The sequence below is a fragment of the Mesoplodon bidens genome (genome assembly GCF_964165515.1).
Source record: "Mesoplodon bidens genome assembly, chromosome: 15".
Lineage (NCBI taxonomy): Eukaryota > Metazoa > Chordata > Mammalia > Artiodactyla > Ziphiidae > Mesoplodon > Mesoplodon bidens.
In genome coordinates, this window is record NC_138171.1 from 24,437,105 (window position 1) to 24,458,445 (window position 21,341).

The following is a 21,341-nucleotide window of genomic DNA, read 5'->3' on the forward strand; positions in this document are numbered from 1 at the left end:
GTCATATATCAGCATAACTGTTTTAACTGAAAAAGAAGTTAGGCGTTTTCTAACAAAGTAAATCTGATTTGGCTATGTTGACAGTGAGAACTGGCTGTTCAAATTAGGTAATGTGATAAACATTTTCTATAAATTATATGAGCTAAATTTGCAGTTTCAAGATTTTGAAAAAGATATATAAAATATATACATGCATACAATAAAAAACACATTGGAAATTAAATTCTTTGCAATTATTTAATATTACAATAAAATGTTTAAATGTGAACTTTAAAATGTGTGAAGAGCTACATAATTTTTCAAAATTCTTTTAGGCATTAGATTACTAATCTAACTAATTATTTTTCAAAGACACCCTGCCACTGCCCACCACATCAGAAACATCTGAGGAGGTTTTAAAAATATAAGTCAGAAGTCTTACCCTCTGAAAATTCTGATTCAATAGGCCGGGTGGGGTCCAGGGATCTGGATTATTAACAAGATCCTCAGGTAATTATTTGGAGTCACCAGACCTAGATTATTGTTTACCCCTAATTCAATGTATGAATTTGCACAAAATTTCCCCTCTTTTCTGAGCCTGTTTTCTTCTCTGTATAAGATGGGAGGAAGGAGTCAAGAAGAGGGGGATAATTACTAATGTATCTTAGACTCCTTGATTATCATTTCTTCCTTTCAGAGGCAGGAGAATGGGTCTTAAAAGTCAGTTTCAGAGAAATGAGATTTTACTTGGGAAAAAAAAAAAGAACAAACTTAGCTGAGGTAGATAACAAATAAATAAAAATGAAACCTGTATGCCTGCCTCGCCGGTTTTTGTGTAGATCAAATAATAATCCAGCTAATTCATTACACGAGTACAGTTCCCTCACCTGATCTTCACAGCTATGTTTGCAGTAGGTAGAACATGTATTATTATCCCTGTTTTAGAGATACAAGAAATCCAGAGGACATGGATTGCCAAGGCCACACAAGGAGAATTCAGGAGAAATCTGTAACTAGGTTCCAGGTTTCTGACTTCCAGGCTAGTGTCTGTTCCACTATACCAATTTGGATTATACCTAAATGAACATGGAGAAGCCTCTCTCTTAAGAATCCAGGAGTACTGTAAAGAAGCAGAGAAGACTCCCATCCACTTTCAGCTTTAGCCTATGGTCAAGATCATACCCACCAAGACCTCTTCAGTATTCTGAAGATTTTGAAAGATCCAAAACCTCAGGCAAGGAAGCCCACGTATGTCTATATTCACAGTCCTTGGCAATCAATGCTCAAGTGTCACAGGAGCACTTGTACACCCATTTGCTCCTAGAGACATGTCCCCACTCCCTCTGGAAATAAGGAAAAATACATTATCCCCAACATTTCCTTCCTAAATAAAATTCTGGCTCACAGGTAAAAGTCTTGCCCCCATCAGGTTGTGAGCTCCGTGAGGACAAGGACCAGATTTCTCATGCTTATTGCTACATTCTTTGTACTTTGTACAGTGCCTGACACATTTCTATAAATATCTACAAAATTAATTTTTTTAAAACCTGCTGTTAGAAGCTAGTGGATTGTCCATGGAGCATGACTATCCATAAGTTGAACCCTTACCTGACCATAAGTTGTATTTACCTGGCATATATGAAAATTTACTCAAAATGGATCAAGGACCTAAATAATAAAAGGTCCTAAAATGTAAGACCTAAAACAATAAAAGTCAAAGGAAAAAAGAATCTAACAACAACAACAACAACAACTCTGCTGCTAGAAGCTCATGGATTGTCTGTGGAGCACAGCTGTCCTTACAAAAAAATTAGGTTTCTGTCAGTTTGGATGTCATATAAGACAAAACAGAAACAGACTCACACATGCAGAGAACAAACTAGTGTTACCTTCGGGGGAAAGGGGTGGTGAGAGGAGCAAAATATGTGAAGGGGATTAAGAGGTACAAACTACTAGATGTAAAATAAATAAGCTACAAGGATGTAATGTTCAGCACAGGGAATACAGTCAATATTTTAATAACTTTATTTGGAGTATAATCCATAAAAATATCAAACTACAATATTGTAGTTTGAACACTTGAAACTAATATAATAAGTCAACTACACTTCAATAATAATAATAAGAAGAAAAAAGATAAGACAGTAATCCTCAAGAGTAACTGAAACTAAAGTTCAACAAGAGGCCTGTCTGACTGCTCATTTGGATAGATTTCCATGTATTAAAACATGGTCAAAAAAGAAACAAACACTGGTTTCAAAAATGAGCCTTTCATCAAAAATCAATCAGAGGACTTCCCTGGTGGCGCAGTGGTTAAGAATCCACCTGCCAATGCAGGGGAAATGGGTTCAAGCCCTGGTCCAGGAAGATCCCACATGCCGCAGAGCAACTAAGCCCGTGTGCCACAACTGCTGAGCCTGTGCTCTAGAGCCCATGAGCCACAACTACTGAGCCCATGTGCCACAACTACTGAAGCCCATGTGCCTAGAGCCCGTGCTCCGCAACGAGAAGCAACCACAATGAGAAGCCCCCGCACCACAATGAAGAGTAGCCCCTGCTCGCCGCAACTAGAAAAAGCCTGCGTGCAGCAACAAAGACCCAAAACATCCAAAAATAAAAATTAATTAATTAAAAAAATATAAAGTATACAATTCAATTTAAAAAATCAATCAGAAATGCATGTGTTGATATGCTACAGAAACGTTTCCTGCAAGGACAACTCTATGTTATGTATTCCAGGGCAAATAAATAAATAATGATTCTCTAGTAAAACCATAAGGCTTTTAATAAACAGATCAGACCTTAGAACCCTAGATGAGAGCTGTTCTCAAAGCCTTACATCCCAACTAAAGCTCTCTCATTCCTGGGCAAGAATGCTACAATGACAGGGAAACAAATAGACAGGGAAAGAGCTCTGGATTAGGAGTCAGGAAAACTAGATTTTTAGGTCAAGCTTCACTACCTTTCACAGTGTGAGAACTTTTGCAAATTACTTCGCTTCTCTGGGTCTCAGTTGCCTCAACTATAAATGAGTGGACTATTTCATTAAATGTGCTTTCTAAGCCTGGATTTTATTATTCATCCTGGCTGAGAGCAAGAAAGAGAGTCGGAAAGGGAGAATCGGGAAAAGCTTCACAAAGATGGCATTTCAAATGGTTCTTAAAGAATAAGCAAGGTTTAGATTGGCCCAGAAAAGGAACAGACCAATTCAGGGAGAAAGGAACAAGGGTGGCTTAGATGCAGAAGTGGAAAAACACAGGCCAGTCTACAGGCCAGTGACAATCCTAAATACTAGTATTTTCATCTATCAGTTGTGTTTTTTCATAAAGCTAAATCTATTTGATATAAAGGACTATACTTTTTGCTATGCATATTCTTATGCAGTTAAATTATTTTTAATTGAGTGATAGTGACATAAGTTGATATTTGCGGTTTGAAAAATATCCTTACCTCATAAAATTTTAAATTGGCAACTCTTTGGGGGTCTCTGATGAAAAATTCATAAAATTTAAAAAAATCTCAGACTTCCCCAGTGGCGCAGTGGTTAAGTATCCACCTGCCAATGCAGGGGACACAGGTTTGAGCCCTGGCCCAGGAAGATCCCACATGCCGCAGAGCAACTAAGCCCGTGCGCCACAACTGCTGAGCCTGTGCTCTAGAGCCCACGAGCCACAACTACTGAGCCCGCATGCCACAACTACTGAAGCCCGTGTGCCTAGAGCCCGTGCTCTGCAACAAAAAGAAGCCACCGCAATGAGAAGCCCGCGCACTGCAACGAAGAGAAGCCCCCATTCCGCAACGAAGAGAAGCCCCCGCTCGCTGCAACTAGAGAAAGCCCACGCGCAGCAACGAAGACCCAACACAGTCAAAAATTAATTAATGAATTAATTAAATTTTTAAAAAATTATTTTAAAACATTATTTTAAAAAAAGATTGAAAAGATAGAATGTCAAGGCCATGAAAATCAAGAAAAGACTAAGGGACTATTCTAGATTGAAGAAGACTGAAAAGACATGACAACTACATGTCATATATAAATGTGAACTGGATCCTTCTGCCATTAAGGACATTATTAGGGCTACTGGCAAAACTTCAGTGGAGTCTGAGAATTAGATAGTAGTGGTGTATTAGTGTTGATTTCCTGATTTTGATAGTTGTATTATGGTTATATAGGAGAAAGTCCTTGCTGGAAATGCACACTATTCAGGGTCTGCATCTTACTCTCAGATGGTTCAAGAAACAAGTTATTTGTATTGTACTTGCAACTTGCCTTTTTTTTCTTTAAGTGTTGATCCTGTTGTATTATCTGACTAGAAAATTAGACAATCCACCAGTTGGAGGGGATGGAGGAGCTTAAACTTGCTCATTATTGCCAGCTCCAGCCCCCCCCTGGCCCTTCTTGGCATTTCTTCCTCTTTGTGAGGCCTCCCGGTAAGGTGAAAAGAGGGAAAAGACAGAAGTCCTTCTGGGAGTCCCGGCAGACAGTGAAGGACTCATGTTCACTACCTGCTTACAAACCCTGATATGGTGCTGGTAGATCAGCGCTCAGGCGTGGTGAATACACTTGGCCAAGGCAAGCTTGAAGACCTCTCCAAAAAATCCTTGATTTTCAGACCCAGGTAATCCAGCTTTACCTTGCCCTCGTACAGCACCTGGATGCAGGTGAGTCACCGCAGCAGGGTGTTGCTTTCAAATAGAGGCGTTCAACAGCGGCTCTTGGCCAAAGTTGACCCTCCAGACCTCATGTTTGTTCAGAGCCCATATTTGCTGATTAGCTTCAGCTCTTGGTTGAGGTGGGATTTAAAAGGTCTCAGGGGGGCCACACATGTTTTGCTACAGACGCAGCACCAGGCCACTGGCATGTCAGCTCCACTCTCCTGTCTCTACCTAAGCACAGGCCCTAGAAACTGAGGAAGAGCTATACTTGTAACTTTTCTATAAATATAAGAATGTTTCAAAACTTTAAAGATTCATAAAATAGACTAGAGAGGGCTCATATATATAGGGCCGCAAATGCTTAAATTTTATTCTGTAGGTAAGGAAAAGTCAGAGAGGTTCCTAGACTAAAGGCTCTTCCTCCACCTCAAAACTTTTTACCTACTAAACTCCCAAGCCACAGAGGACTGGAAATGGATGATTTTTGCCAGAGTGCCACCCAATGATCAGTGCCTACTGCTTGCCAAATTAGGAAAGTAAGGGAATGAGAGGCTAGTCCTTACTCTCATAAACTTAAAATCTTTAACTGGAGAGATCTAAACCACCCACCACACATCAGGCCAATATTGGGAAACAGCAATCAAGGTGAACAAGAAAATGCAGGAGTAGGAAATCACCAAAGGAATGCAAAAGAAATAACTTAAGTGTGGTCAATCATGAAACACCTCCTAGAAATGGTGGATTTTGAGCCAAGTTTGAGAAAAGAAGTTAAGTTCATCAGAGGAAAGAAGGACATTTTGTAAAGTATAGAAAAGTCGTATGTGGCTGCCAGTCTTGAATCCTTCTGCCTAACAGTGCCCTTAGACATGTGTAATATGTATGAGTATTAGCACCATCTCATAGTAATAAATCTTTTCAGTGTGTTTTCTTGTCTTTCAACTCAGCTAATCCTTGTAGCAATTTTTTGAGATTGGCAAGACAAGATTTTCTATCCCCATTTGAAAGGTCAGAAAACTGAGGCTCAGAAGGGTGTCATCACTTGCTGAAGGTCATAAAGCAATGTTTGAGACCTTTGCCTGCAGATCCTCAGGTAGGTTTCTAGGTTTTTGTTTTTGTTTTTTTTAATATATACATGATCAAGAGAGTGGTCTTTTCAAAATGTAACTCTGATATGTCATATCTCTACTTGAAATTCTTCATTGGCTACCTAGCACTTGTCACAATTGCAATTTTACGTCTCTGTGTATGAAACACAAATTTCTGATCCTCCCCCAAAGCTTCTCCTCCCAGTTTCTTCTCCAACTCAACTAATAGAAATTCCATCTTTCCAGTGCTCAGACAAAAAAACCTTTGTTTCTTTTTTTTTTTTTGCGGTACGCGGGCCTCTCACTGTTGTGGCCTCTCCCGTTGCAGAGCACAGGCTCCGGACGCGCAGGCTCAGCGTCCCAGCCGCTCCGCGGCATGTGGGATCCTCCCGGACCGGGGCACAAACCCGTGTCCCCTGCATCGGCAGGCGGACTCCCAACCACTGCGCCACCAGGGAAGCCCAAAAACCTTTGTTTCTTGACTCCATTCTCTTATACCCCACATCAAGTTCATCAGCAAATCCTATTGGCTCTGCCTTCAAAATATTCCAAAATCTGGGGAATTCCCTGGTGGTCCAGTGGTTAGGACTCCACGCTCTCACTTACAAGGGCCCGGGTTCAATCCCTGGTGTCTCAGGGAACTAAGATACCATGAATCACACAGTGCGGCCAAAAAAATAGAAATAAAAAATCTGACCACTTTTCACAGCTTCTACTGTTGTCTCCATTATCATATCTTATCTGAACTGTTGTCAGTGACCTCTTACTGGTCCCCTTGCTATTGCCCTATGCCTCCCACCCACTATTCTCAAGGTAGTATGCAGACTATATATAGTAGATATTCAGTTAAAAAAAGTTGTTTAATGAATGGATGAATGAACACATCTCAGCTAAGGAAAGGATGTTATTTCTTTGAGGTTTGCCCTTTAATGTGTTTAGCCTTATAAACTGTCATTATAAATTGTAGTCAACATTTCTAAAGCCAGCCCTAAACCATCTAAGTAAACTACTGGCTAGATAAGTGACAGATTGTCAAAGAAGCTAAGTCTGTGAAGTAGAAGCATAGTGTCTGTAACAAAGAATGTAAGTGTTCTTCTGTCCAGAACAAGTTACAACTGCTATGTGATCTGGCGAAGTCACTTCCACTCTCTGAGCCTTAAGCTCCTCATCTGCCAAGTGTTCTTGTGAACCATACCTAGGTTCAAAAAAACAAGGGAACAATTATACACGTACAACACAGAGGAGACATAGTTTATTATTAGAATAAATAGAAAAGTCTTAGGCATTATGGGAGATTGTAAATTGAGTGGTAGAATGTGGCTGTCAATGGGGCTAATGTAAGGTCAGAGCAAATAATGGTGATAATTCCCTGTCCAGGGCATACCATAGGTAGAGTACTTAGTAAATGATATTGGCCAACTAGAGTATGTAAACAGGAGACCAACATGCATGATGAAGGAGTTGTTCAAGACACTGTATCATACAAGGAACCTGGGAATGTGGACTCAGGACTACCTCATCCATAAAACAAGAGCACTGACTAGGTCAGGGGTTTTCAAACTGAGTTCTGCAAATCCCTGGAGGTTCCACACACATATCTCACAGGGACCACAGTGACAAGGTAAAGAAGCCAACAGAATGTAGCTCTGGTCCTCCAATCTATGCTTCAACCAGATCAGCTCTGCTTTTTTCCTGTTTTAGGAATGAGGCTTTGGCATAATGATAAAAATAGCTAACATACTGTTTGCCAAGCACTAAGCCCTTTACATAGATTATTCCAATTATTCCTCACACCAATCTAGGAACCGTTATTTTTTTGGCCGTGTTGGGTCTTTGTTGCTGTGTGGAGGCTTTCTCTAGCTGCGGCGAGAGGGGGCTACTCTTCGTTGGGGTGCACGGGCTTCTCATGCGGTGGCTTCTCGTTGCGGAGCATGGGCTCTAGGCACGCAAGCTTCAGTAGTTGCAGCACACGGGCTTCAGTAGTTGCGGTGGTGGGCTCACTATTTGCGGTGCACAGGCTTCAGTAGTTGTGGCTCGCAGGCTCTAGAGCGCAGGCTCAGTAGTTGTGGTGCACAGGCTTAGCTGCTCCGCAGCATGTGGGATCTTCCCTGACCAGGGATCAAACTCGTGTCCCCTGCGTTGGCAGGCAGATTCTTAACCATTGCACCACCAGGGAAGTCCCTAGGAACTATTATTGTTCCCATTTTACACATGGGAAAACTTAGGTTTAAAAAGGTGAGGCAATTTGCTCAATTTGAGGGAGTAGTTACTGAAACCCAAGCATAGAACAGATCCTGTCAATCACTATACATATAATATTATATTTGAATAAAAGGATTCTAATGCTTTTAGAAAATTGAAAATTACTGAACTAGATGATCTTCAAGGCATCTTCTAGATTTAGATATCTATAATTCTACATTCAGCCTGGCAAAGGGATACTGCCCTCAAATACCTGAAGGGATGCCTTGTGGAGAAAAGAATGGGATTATTCTATGTGGCCCCAGAGCAGAGAACTAAGACCAAGGGAAGAGGATAGAATGCGGATAAAGTTATACAGAGGTAATATATCTAAGAACTTTGTAACAGAGCTGCCTAACAATGGGATAGGTATTGTGTGAACTCTGTGGTCTTGGTAGTGTTCCAGAATCAGAATGATCACTTATGAGAATTGTTGGGGATGGAGATACTGGGGCTACAACTCCTGCTTTGTACAGGAAGTGGACCTCAAAGGTCTGGGAGTGAGAGTCTCAAATTCTCACAGAGGTTCAAGGTATCAGACGCTAGGGATCATTACCAGTGACGAAACTCTCCCATACCAAATCCAGGAAAAGGGAGAAGGCCCATCTTCAGCTCCAAGCCTTTTGTATTTACTGTTGTAAATGTGACGCCCCCCTAAGGCAAGAACCCATGCTCCCACCTAACTACCTGCTCTCTTCAAAGGACAAGAGGCCAGTACTGGGTTCCTCCCCTTCCCAACCTCTCCTAGCTGCCTTGCCACTGCAGTTCCCTACATTTGTGATAGAAATTCTGAAGGTCAGTGACAGAAGTAACTTTAGCAAGTATCCTGTTCACCCCAGACAGTTTACCAGTGAGATAAAGAAGGCTCAGAAAAAGGTCATTATCTAAAGCCATTCTCCTCATTAAATATTTACTTAATATACCTGTATAAGAAGTCAGCCCAGACACAAACTCAGGTAGCTGACATGGCTCAGGACACTGAGTCAGGCCTCAAGACAGTCTCCATTTATTACACACTTCTTATTACATATGTTAGTACATATATTAATGTATAACATACTATTATTATTATAATACATTTATTATTCATATCCCACCTACTTCCAAAAAGTGACTAGTGACTTGGACAGCACAGCCTACTTGTTTCATTTCCATCACTTTAGGGAGTGGCTCTTTAAGGCATCAAGAGTCTGAAACTCAGGGGAAGTGAGAGAAGAAAATTAGAGATCCACCTTAAACATGAAATCCTCCAGTCCCCCTCCACAATCTGCCCGCCTGATTCAAGTGGAGAAAGACTGTTCCCAGCAATAGTTATTTCCCCACATATCTCCCATTAGTTTAAAGCGTTTATGCTAAAGTGTTCATATTGCCAGACAAGGGGATCAGATTCTCTTCCTCAGCTTCTTCATCCCTTCTAAAATCCTCCTCTTCTTTCATCATCTCAACAGAAGCCCAGCCTGCCTACTGAGTCACCATTGAGTCACTACAGGTTGCAATAGAACTTCTAAAAACAACTTCCTCTTCAGAAACAGTCACAGAATCCTGAAACGTCAGTGTTGAAAGGGACCTTGCAGAGTATCAGTAGTTCATCTCCCACCACTCCCACAAAGGGAAGGCCCAGAGAGGGGAAGATAATGGTCTGAGGCCATCTTCTTTCTCAAATGAGTATTTTTCCTTAGCAAGTACAGTTGACCCTAGAACAACATAGGGGTTCATCTGCATATAACTTACAGTTGCCTCTCCATATCCTTGATTCCTCCATATCTGCTGATTTAACCAACCACAGACCACGCAGTACTGTAGTATTTACTGTTGAAAATTATCTGCGTATAAGTGGACCCATGCAGTTCAAACCCACATTGTTCAAGGGTCAAACGGTATATTTGAATAAATAAATACACTATTGTGAAGCCAGTGGAGATATAGATGGAGGACAAAAAAGTCCCTCCCTTCCCATAGTGATCATCTAGTTCACTGAACTAGTGATCAACTAGTGATCATCTAGTTCACTGAAATGAACTCCAGAACATGGACCTAGATAATTAACACAGTCCTTGGACATGAATGCTAAGACAACACACTCTAGGGCTCTGGTTTTCCACGTCACCTTGACAATCTTCTCCTTGTCAGACCATGGGCTTATCTCACCTTCCCAACCATCCCCACCTCCTCAAATACACACACTCACACATACCCCACCAGGATCTGGACAGTTCTAAATATCATATTTTGGAACTCATACTCAGGAACATACAGGGATCCTGAGAGCAGAGCTTCTGTTCTAAAGTCACCTGCTTCTCAGAAGTTTCTAAGGAAGGACTAAATAATAGAGCCTGTGGAGAGATATTTCAGTGATTTCAGCTGAGGTTGAAGGGGGAGATGGTATAGAGATAATGATAGCCATAGGCAACCCAAAGCAAAAAGTAGAAGGAATGGACTATACCAAATATTTTGAGCTTTGGAGACTGGGTTCCTCTCCTGGAATAACCTAGAGACTGAACAGCTCATATAAATCACCAGAATAATAGCCATCAACCACTCTTTCCACCCACTCCCCATAATCTCCCACTGTTTACTTAATCCCCCAATCTCCCACTGTTTGCCAGTATCCCTTTAACTCCTTGAGCTACCTCTAATATCCCTCACTGACTATCTATCCCTGAATGACTTTTCTAATAACTTTGTTACTGATTTCCTTCTCACACGTATACACATAAATCCCCACGAACACTTCTACCTGCCATGTTAGGAGGAAGAAAGTGCAAGAGAGGTTAAAACCAAAGTCTTGAGGGCAAATTAGCCTCTGGATCAGATGACTGTGTGCCTCTGAAAGAGGTAAAGTGTTATATAGACTAAGGGGACCCTTGACTCCTCTCTCACTTTCTCTGTCGGTGCCCCCACCATCTACACACCCAGTTACCTATGTTGGTTTCTTTCCTCTAAATTACTCTAACATTTCATTGTTCAATTCCATTCCCACCAGCAATATCCCAGTTCAGACATCTCTACCTTGAATAACAAAACTCTCAGTTCTCTGACTTTCCACTCTCACTTCCATATGAATCCAGATTAATCTTCTTAAACCCAGCTGTGACTGCATCATTCCCCTGCATAAAATCTTTTCATAGGTCTCCAAAAATAGTCAAGATGTCCCATTCCTGGACCTCATCCACTGCTGAAGATAACCTTGACTCCTCTCTCTCTCACTCCTCAAATCCAATCCAAGTCAGCAAATTCCATGGGCTCTTCACTCAAAATAAATCCAGATTTTGACCACTTTTAACCACCTTCAAGCTACTACTAAAGTCTAAATCACCATCATTGTTCAGCTGGACTTCTATAATAGCCTCACAATTGATCTCCGTGCTTCTATTCTTGCCCTTCTACAGTCTATTCTCAACACAAAGACAGATTCTAAACATAAGTCAAATCATTTTCACTTCTATGCTCAAGATTGTCCAGTGGTTCCCCATTTCACTGTTAATAAAACCCAAAAGTCTTTCAAGGTTCTATACAATCTAGTGTCCTGCTGACCTCATTCCCTACTACTCTGTTTTTCTAGCTAATACTGCTTCAGCTACACTAACTTCCTAGCTAGTATTCAAACACCCCAGGTAGCAGAACACTCCCATCTCAGGGCCTTTGCACTTGCTCTTCCATGTACCTGGAATATTTCCCTTTCCCAACCCAGCTATGGGCATAACACTCTCCATTTCCTTCATATCTCTGCTCAAATGTCACCTTTATCAGAGAGTGCTTCCCTTATCAATCCCCATTCTTCATTGTCATTCCTTTTTCCTTAAACTGCTTTGTATTTTTCTATAGCACTTATCACTACCTGTCACATATTTGTTGGTTGGTTTGTTTATTGTCTGTCTCCTTAAGCTGGAATATAACCTCCATGAGGGCAGAGAGTTTGCCTGTTTGTTCAGAACACTTCCTGGTACATAGTAAGTTCTTAATAAGTATTGAATGAATAAATTGTTCCCTCCATAAACCCTTTACTCTAGACAGACTTGGTCATCTCACTGTCCCAATATATTATTAATGGCGGCTAATATTTGAGTGCTTTCATTGTGCCAGGAATTGGACACATGGGTTGTTATCCTTTTCAATCCTGTTCAGTTGACAACTCCATGAGATAAAAACTATTTTTATCCACATTTCACAGTTGAGAAAACTGAGGCTCAAAGAGGCTAAGTAACTTGTGCAAAATCATAAAGCTAGTTAGTGGCAGAAACAGGACTCAAATTAGGTTAGTTTGACACCAAAACACATTCTCCTAATTTTATGTTATACTGCCTCCCTGCAATGCTTTCTCCCTTCTGTGAACTATTTGTAAAAGTGGCTCTTTGCAATTTGACCCATAATTGCTTTCAGGCTGTTTCATGTAGGCCTGTCTGGTCTTCCCCAATACAATGTAAATCTATTTTACATTCATTAAAGGGTCTGGGCCATGGGACTTCCCTGGTGGCGCAGTGGTTGAGAGTCTGCCTGCCAATGCAGGGGACGTGGGTTCGTGCCCCGGTCCGGGAAGATCCCACATGCCGCGGAGCGGCTGGGCCTGTGAGCTACGGCCGCTGAGCCTGCACATCCAGAGCCTGTGCTCCACAACGGGAGAGGCCACAACAGAGAGAGGCCCATGTACAGCAAAAAAAAAAAAAAAAAAAAAAAAAAAGGGTCTGGGCCATTTAAACCTGATGACACCATTTATTTTACATTTTTAAGCAAATTAACTTAAAGTTAATTTAACTAATATGACTAATTTCTCTTTTCACTGGTCACAGCCAAGTACTGCACAGCTAGAATAATGAAGTACTGTTGACCCTTGAACAACACGGGTTTGAAATGCATGAATACATTCATATGCAGATTTTTTTCAATTGTAAATACTACAGTACTACATGATCCACTGTTGGTTGAATCCGTGAATGTGGAACCTCGGATACAGAGGCTATGGAGGGCCAGCTATAAATTACATGCAGATTGGATTGTGCAAGGGTTGGTACCTCTAACCCTCGAGTTGTTCAAGGGTCCACTGTAGTATCATATGGTAAAAAGAGAAGTTGACTAGGAGTGAGGATATCTGGAGATTAGTCTCAGCTCTGTCTCCAAGCAGGTTTATCACCCTTAAGCAAATCACTTAGCTTCTCTGATCCTTAATCTACCCATCTGTAAAGAGAGCTGGCCTAGATGGACTCTAAGACAGTCACTTTAAATTCTAAAAATACTGTTCTTCCATGAGTATTTACAATGTGTCAAGCCAAAAGTAAAAGGCCAAGTTCTTCCTTAATATTGTTCTTTTTTGGCTTATTGGAGTACTTTCCTAAGAGCACTATTTCCTTTGTGGATTATTTCAGTATGTATATAAGATATGCCCTAAAACAAGAAGTGACCTACAAATGTGGTTTTCTAATGGCTATGTAAATGCTTAGGTTGAAAAGAAAGTCATACTATGGCTCCATAAGAAGTATATCAACTGAAGCAAATCACTGAGAAGATGTCACTTTAAAAGCATTAATAGAAATTAGAGCAGGAAGAAGGTGGGCTCCAAGACAAAGGAAAAAGGAGAAAAAGAGCACTTCAGAGAATAAATTATATGATAGAGAGTTTGAAAAAAATTGAGTATACGACAAAGGCAAATAGTGCAAGAAAAATGGCAGGCAATTTTTAACTTCTGTGAAAAAAAAATCTTTACATAAAAGGAAATGCAACTGTGATAGATTATTCTAATATAAACATTGATTTTTAAATCAACTAAAAAACAGAGGTATAATTATACTGAGGAGATAAGAGAAGGAAGCTGGAGGAATATACAAGAACTGAATTCTCATCTATCATAAAAGGAAGTCAATACTTTCTAAAAAAAAGATGAAGAAATAGCAGTATAAGCATATTATTTTTAAAATATGGAGGTAAAAAAGGGAAGTAACCAAGTATCTCGCATGTTTTCACTTTACTTTCTTTCAACAAATGTGATTTATCTGTAGCTTGAGAATTGAATAATAATGGCCAGTGTGGTACTTGTCTCCACTCTTCTTACCCTTGTACCATAACACCTAACATAGGGCTGTATAACCAATATCTTTAAAAATTCTTATTGGTTGAGTGACCAATGTAAAAATGGAGTGAAAATGTCTTGTTATATATAGAGTTACAGAATTTTGCACTGGAAGTAAATGTAGAGATTATATAATTGAGTGCTTCCCAAATTGGTGTTCCATGGAATACTGCTTCTTTTGATGTTAATAGCATGCTGCAAAATGTGTTTGAGGCTCAAATAAACTTTAGAAATCCCATGTTAAAATTAATCAGGTATCTTTACTGTAGGACTTCTTGGAGTCTTTACTATACTAATATACATTGGGAATCCCACAAACGTAATTTATTATGTATTACTTCTCAGTCTCATTTGTTTCATGAATCAAGAAGCCCCTGCTAATATGTCTACTAGTTATTGAGTGGTTCCTAGAGCATTCTTGGGAGAACACTGATCTAATCTACTCCTTTCATTTTACAAATGTGGAGACAGGCTCTGTTCAGGTATGGATGGTAGGGGAACTAAAAGAAGGGCCTCAGCACTCTGCAGCAATATCCAGTGACTGGACAACTCTGGCCTGTGCTTTCCCCTTGCACCTGAATTATTTCAAACCAGGTAACAAATTTAGACAAAAGCATCTCCTCTGCAAATCTTTAAAGGTTTTTGATCCCTAAGGAACCTAGGAGGTGGGCCCAAGTGTCAGCTAGAGCTGAAGCATAAAGTCCCAGGGTAGGAGCTAAACAAAGTCTCAACAGGCATAATAGGCCATGACTTTCAGTGGCAAAGTGACCCCAAATTGAACAATGGTAATGTGATAACAGACCACTCACATCTGTATGTTGTTTTCCAATGAACAAATAAATGCTTTTACAATATCATATTTGATTCTCATAACAATCTAGTGATAAAGACAAGGGTAGAATTATTACCCCCATTTTATGAATGAGGAAACTGACTTTCAGAGAGTTAAATGCCTTGCCTAGGGTTACACAGCAAGTGAATGGCACAGTTGGAATAAGAATCTGAGTTTCCTATCTCTCAGGTTAGGGTTTTTCTCAATATATCACACAAACTGGGCAAATTTTTACTGACTACCAATTTAATTCTTCCATGAAATACCAACGTGCTCCTATTGGCTTACTTAAAGAGAAATAGATCAATTCCCAAAGTGCTCATGGTTGGTGGCAGAAGCAACACTCCAATAACTGGAACTTCAAGATCTTATTTCAGGTTCAGTTTTGTAACACCTCCTCTAAGCTATGTTGCTAGGAGGAGGGGGGTTCTCAGTTTCAGTTGGGGAGGCAGTGTGGCCTAGTGTTAAAAGCAAGGAATCAGACAGACTTGGGTTTGAATCCTGGCTCTACCAGTTACTCATGCTATGACCTTATTCACTATGAAGCACAGATGTGTGCTTCATTTCTTCAGCTATAAAATGGAGCAAAGAATACCTACTTTGCAAAGCTAAGTTGGGAGGCTACTATAAGAAATTAAAAGGATAGTATAGTGTCATGGTTAAGAGTATAAACTCTGGAATTGTGCTACCGGGGTTTGAATCTTAGCCCTGCTTCTTACTAGTTGTATGACTTCAGATAAGTCATTTATCTACATCTCAGAATTTCAGTTTTCACATATGTAAAATGAGGAAAATAAATAATGTATTCTTAGTTGCTGTGAGCATCAAATATGATAATATTTGCTAAGCACTTGAGCACAGTGTCTGTCATACAGCTCAATCAAAGGTAATGATGATAACAGTGGTAGTGGTAGTGAAAAATCCAATATCCATTTTTCTCCCAAAGCAAGAATGAGAAAGAAAGCTACTTAGTACTGTTTGCTTCCATTTACCCTCTCACCTTGTTCCTCTCCAAGTTGAGAACACTAGACTAGAAGTCAGGACACTTGGCTTTGAATGTCAATTCTGTCACATTCTAGTTATGTGATTTTAGGGAAGTCATTTAACTTACTTGAGGTATTTTTCCTCACCTGAGACATTAAGTTAAAGATACTTTGCTTATTCTTCTGGGTTGTTGTAAGCAACAAATGAATTCATGGATTTTTAAGGTACTTTGTGAACTACAAAACACTATATAAATGTGAGGATAACTTTTTATCTGCCACAGGCTATAAAATAGATGTTTTTACCAGTAAAAAGCAACTTTATCGCCAAGTTTTTTCTCGTAGACAATTCGATCCAGTACATTGTAGCAGATGTTGGTAGTTGCTCCTTTCATCCACTCAATAAAGATTTTCCCTTTAGTCACATCAAAGTTGTACTGGAGGAATGGACCAGGACATGGGGTCTTCCAGTAAAATTCCTTGGCAATGTCTCCCCAAAACTCTGCAACAGAAAAGGAAGCCCAGACATCACTTAAGCTTCTCAGACATATTTATCCTCAGATGGCTTACCAGTCTATGCACAAAACCAAGTCACAAATCTGCCCTGTACTCTAGGACCTACCACCTGGGTCCCTCCTCTACCTACCTATCAAATCTTAACACCCACCATACTCCTAAACCACCTTCTATTCCCATGGGCTGAATCTTGACTCAAATTTCTTCCCTCCCTTCTCAAAACTGCCACTCCATTTTTCACTGTCTATTTAAATTGTAGCCACAATGCCTAGTACATTGTAGTCAATCAGTAACTTTTTAAATGAACTAATTAGTGAAAGGAACAAATCCTTTACCCACAGAGCCTTCCATGACATAGGAGGCTTACTTTGTTCATTCACTCTCAGCAATTATTTAATGAGCATCTCTTTCTCCTCCTACTACTTGCCCAAGTGTTACTTGCTAAGTGCCAGATGTTGCTTTAAGCTCCTTAAATGCATTATCTTATTTAGTTCTTACTACAACCCTAGGAGGCAGGCCTTATTTTCATTCTTATTTTATTGATTTGAAAATCCAGGCTCAGAGAGGTTAAATAATTTGCCCAAGGTTATACATTTACTAAGTCACCATTTGAACTGCCCTGAGGAAGACATTGTTGCTAAAATCTGACAGATGAATAGGAGTTTTTCTCCACTCCCCCACCAAGAAAGACATTACTATGGGGCAGAAAAGAACCAAGGGTATGTGTTAAGAGGAACTGCCTTAGGCCGAAGCACTGAGAATTACAGAAAGAATAGCAGGAACTGACGCATAAACTAGGCAGATAACGCAATCCTTCTAAGCATAAGGAATTTGCTGGTTACCCTAAGAGCAATGGAAAGCCATCATAGGGGTTTAATCAGGAAAAGGACATGATCAGATTTATAATCTTGAAATATTTGCCTGGCTACTTTGGAGAAAAGGTACTCAACAGGTTAAACATACAACTGCAGAACACCTAGGATAATCTCAGTACTGGATCAGGAGCTAGAGGAGACAGAGACACTTAGAACCATAACAATGGAAGGAACTTTAGAGGTTATCACCCCCTCATTTTACTGATAAGAAATCAAATTTATAGAGGTAAAGTGACTTGTTCAAGGTTAGATGATTTAGTTTATATAATCTGATTAAAGAGACAAGACTAACATAAAATATTTTTGAATATACAAGACAGAATATAATTGAAAGCTAAATCGCATGGAGTACAGCTTGCAATGAATTAAAGAAATCCAAATTAAATCAACCCCAAGGTGCCATTAGATGCCAATAAAACTAGCAAAGACTAAAAGAAAGATTAAACTCAATGCCTGAGTGGCCCTAGAAAACAGATACTCTTATATGATAACAGCATTATAAGAAATTAGCACAATTTACTGAACAGCAGGGCAATGCCTGACAAGAATCATAATATTTTTAATAACCTTTCATCTGCTAACTTAACTTTGGGGAACCCACTCTAAGAAAGTAATACCAAAGGAAAAAAAGAGATTACTCAATAGATGTTTATACTAACACTATTTATAATAGTGAAACTAGAAACAACACTAAAGCCCAATAATGAAAAAACTGATAAAAACTAGCAATACTGGTAGTGATAACAATAGAATACTAAATGGCCATTAAAGAGGGAACAAATGGATCTAACTCTAAAGTCCATGCTGTTACAACTACACTGAGTATGTGTGTATACTCAAAAATATTTTAAAGTGATAATTAGTAGGCATAAACTATGTAAAACTATATTTGAACCACATTTACGTCCATCAACAAGGAGTGAAGAAAACTGAGTTTTATGATCACTTAGTTTTTTTTGTTTTGCTTTGCTTTGTTTTGTTTTTTGGCCACGCCACGCTGCATATGGGATCTTAGTTCCCCAACCAGGGATCAAACCCGTGCGCCCTGCAGTGGAAGCTCGGAGTCTTAAACACTGGACCGCCAGTGAAGTCCATGATCACTTAGTTTTTGTTTTTGTTTTTTTCTGGTGGAGCTGTTGAACTATGGGTGTTTCTTTGGCACACATTCTAAGTACTGAAGAAGTTTAGAAGAGGAAAAGATGAAAATGGTCTGGGATGATCAGGGAATGCTCTGTGGAATTGTTAGGGTTTGACTAAGTAGAGAGGAACAGAAGGGAATGGGCAAAGGCAAGGAGATGGGAAAGGGACTTTTGTGTATCCAGTATATCAACAAGAATGACCTGTTGTAGAATGAGGGGTATATGGTAGGGAGTAGCGGAAGATAAGAATAGAAAGGTGGGGTGGGCTAGTTATCCAGAGACTGAAAGAAAGGCAGAATTTTAATTTGAAGCTGTAGGAAATAGGGAACTATTGCAAGTTTTTGAAGTGACATATGAAAGCAGTGTTTCCATAATATCAGGCTAAGAGTGTTTAGATAAATCTAAATCTAAATCTACCAGAAATATTGGAAATGAGTGAGACTAGTGGAGAGAGAACCAATTAGGAGGCTGCTCCCTTGAATTAAAAGGGTCTATGGGAATGGAAGAAAAGGTAACCAGAGAGAGATTTTGAAAGAGTATTTGACAGAATTTGGTGAAAGGCAGCCTGTGGATCAGGGAAGAGGAACAGCATAGCTATTGGGAGAACAGGTTCTGCAATCAAAACTACCTTGGTTCAAATCACAGCTCCACCACTAAGTACCTGTGTGACCTTGTTCAATTAAGTTAACCTCTCTAAGCTTCAGTATCCTTCTCCATAAAATGGGGATAATAGTCTCTACATCAAATCAAACAGAATTTGTGTCTAGTAAGCAGTAAGCAATCTATAAATAAATAAGATATACAGATAGATAAGATTTGGGATGGTGCCATTGACAGGGATTAGAAAATTAGGGAGGAAAGCAGGTTTGGAAGGGAAAATTGGTAAATCTGAGACACAGTCATATTAAATATGGTATAACAACAGGGTGTGTGAATAAAATGCTCTACAGACCTATGAAATTTGAGACTAGAGCAAAAGTGAGATCCTGGATACAGAGCTAAATATGTAGAAAAGGAGTTCTTTTGACAGTAATAGCTCACCCCTGGGGAGAAGATATTTGCAAATCATATATCCAATAAAGGGTTAGTATTCAAAATATATAAAGAACTCATACAACTCAACAACAAAAAAACAAACAACCCAATTAAAAAATGAGCATAGGTGCTGAATAGACATTTTTCCAAAGAAGACATACAGATGGGCAACAGGCACATGAAAAAATGTTCAATATTACTAATTATTAGGGAAATGCAAATCAAAACCACAATGAGATATCACCTCCACCCGTTTGAATGGCTATTATCAAAAAGGCAAGAAATAACACGTGTTGGAAAGGATATGGAGAGACGAAACCCTAAGACATTGTTGGTGGGAATGTATATTGGTGCAGCCACTTTGGAGTATGGCGATTCCTCAAAAAATTAAGAATAGAACTAGTGGGCTTCCCTGGTGGCGCAGTGGTTGAGAGTCTGCCTGCCAATGCAGGGGACGCGGGTTCGTGCCCCGGTCCAGGAAGATCCCACATGCCGCGGAGCGGCTGGGCCCGTGAGCCATGGCCGCTGAGCCTGCGCGTCTGGAGCCTGTGCTCCGCAACAGGAGACGCCACAACAGTGAGAGGCCTGCATACCACAAAAAAAAAGAAAAAAAAAAAAAGAATAGAACTATTATACAATCCATTATTCCACTTCTGAGTATTTTTCTGAAGAAAACAGAAACACTATTTTGAAAAGATATATGTACTCCTATGTTCATTGTAGTAGTATTTACAATAAATAGCCAAGATATGAAAGCAACCTAAGTGTCTATTGATAGATGAATGATAAAGAAGATGTGATATATATTTATTATATGGATATATGAATATTACTCAACCATAAAAAGAATGAAATCTCATCATTTCAGACAGTTAGACAAAGACGAATACTATATGCTTTCCCTCATATGTGGTATATAAAAAACAAACAAAACAAAATAAATGAACAAACCAAACTAAACAAAAACAAACACATAGATACAGAGAACAGATTAGTGGTTACCAGAAGGGAAGGCTGGGGAGGGGAAAATGAGTAAAGAGGGTAACTATATGGTGATGTATGGAAACTAAATTTTTGGTGGTGATCACACTGTAGTGTATACAGAAGTAGAAATATAACACTGTACACAGGGAACTTAAATAATGTTACCTCAATTAAAAAAAAAAAAAGCTCACCCCTGGGAAACAGATGAACTCATGACAGGAGAAAATAGAGAGGGGAGAGAAGTGAAAAGAGGTCTGAGGTAGGAGGGGAGGGATAAATTAGGAGTTTGGGATTAACGTATACACACTACTATATGTAAAATAGATAACCAATAAGGACCTACTGTGTAGCACAGGGAACTATACTCAATATTTTGTAATAACCTATAAGGGAAAAGAGTCTGAAAAAGGATATACATAAATAACTGAATGACTTTGCTGTATACTTAAAACTAACACAACATTGTAAATCAACTATACTTCAATTAAAAAAAAAAAGAAAGAAAGAAAAGAAAAGAAACAAGCTGGGGACATCTAACCTGAAAGTGAGCTTAGATTAGGGGGTGAGACTATAGATTAGATCACCTCTCTGAGAGCCAACCAGGCAGTCTCCATTGGAAAAATGAAGATATGATATGATTATAGGACCAGTATATTAATTGGTCTTTATATTTTATTCCTAGAGAATCCCAACAAAAACATGGTGTTATCCCAAGAAGTCAGAATCCTGGAATGATTGGTGGATACAGGTGTGTGATATAAGTGTGTTTTATGAAAGTTCCATGTGATTGTGTTTTTATTTAAAGATATTGGCTCATTTCCCTATTAAAGGAAGCCTACTGTGAATTCTTTTATAAAGAGTAGAAACTTTTGGCAAGGAAAGAATTACCAACCAGTTGACTCTTTTAAGTGTAATATTTGTCTAAGGTGTGGTATACATTAATGAGCAGTAAGAC

General features: G+C 39.5%; 1 protein-coding gene across 3 annotated transcripts in view; it reads right to left on the bottom strand.

Moving 5' to 3' along the window:
- ACSS2 (acyl-CoA synthetase short chain family member 2) overlaps positions 1 to 21,341 on the bottom strand; it is a 50,195-nt gene that overhangs the window by 24,516 nt on the left and 4,338 nt on the right. For all 3 annotated transcript variants that reach the window (XM_081256281.1, XM_081256280.1, XM_081256279.1), the window contains exon 2: positions 16,144 to 16,339. In XM_081256281.1, the coding sequence (XP_081112407.1) occupies positions 16,144 to 16,232 (89 nt within the window). In that variant the 5' untranslated portion in view covers positions 16,233 to 16,339. The remainder of the gene's footprint in view (positions 1 to 16,143; positions 16,340 to 21,341) is intronic.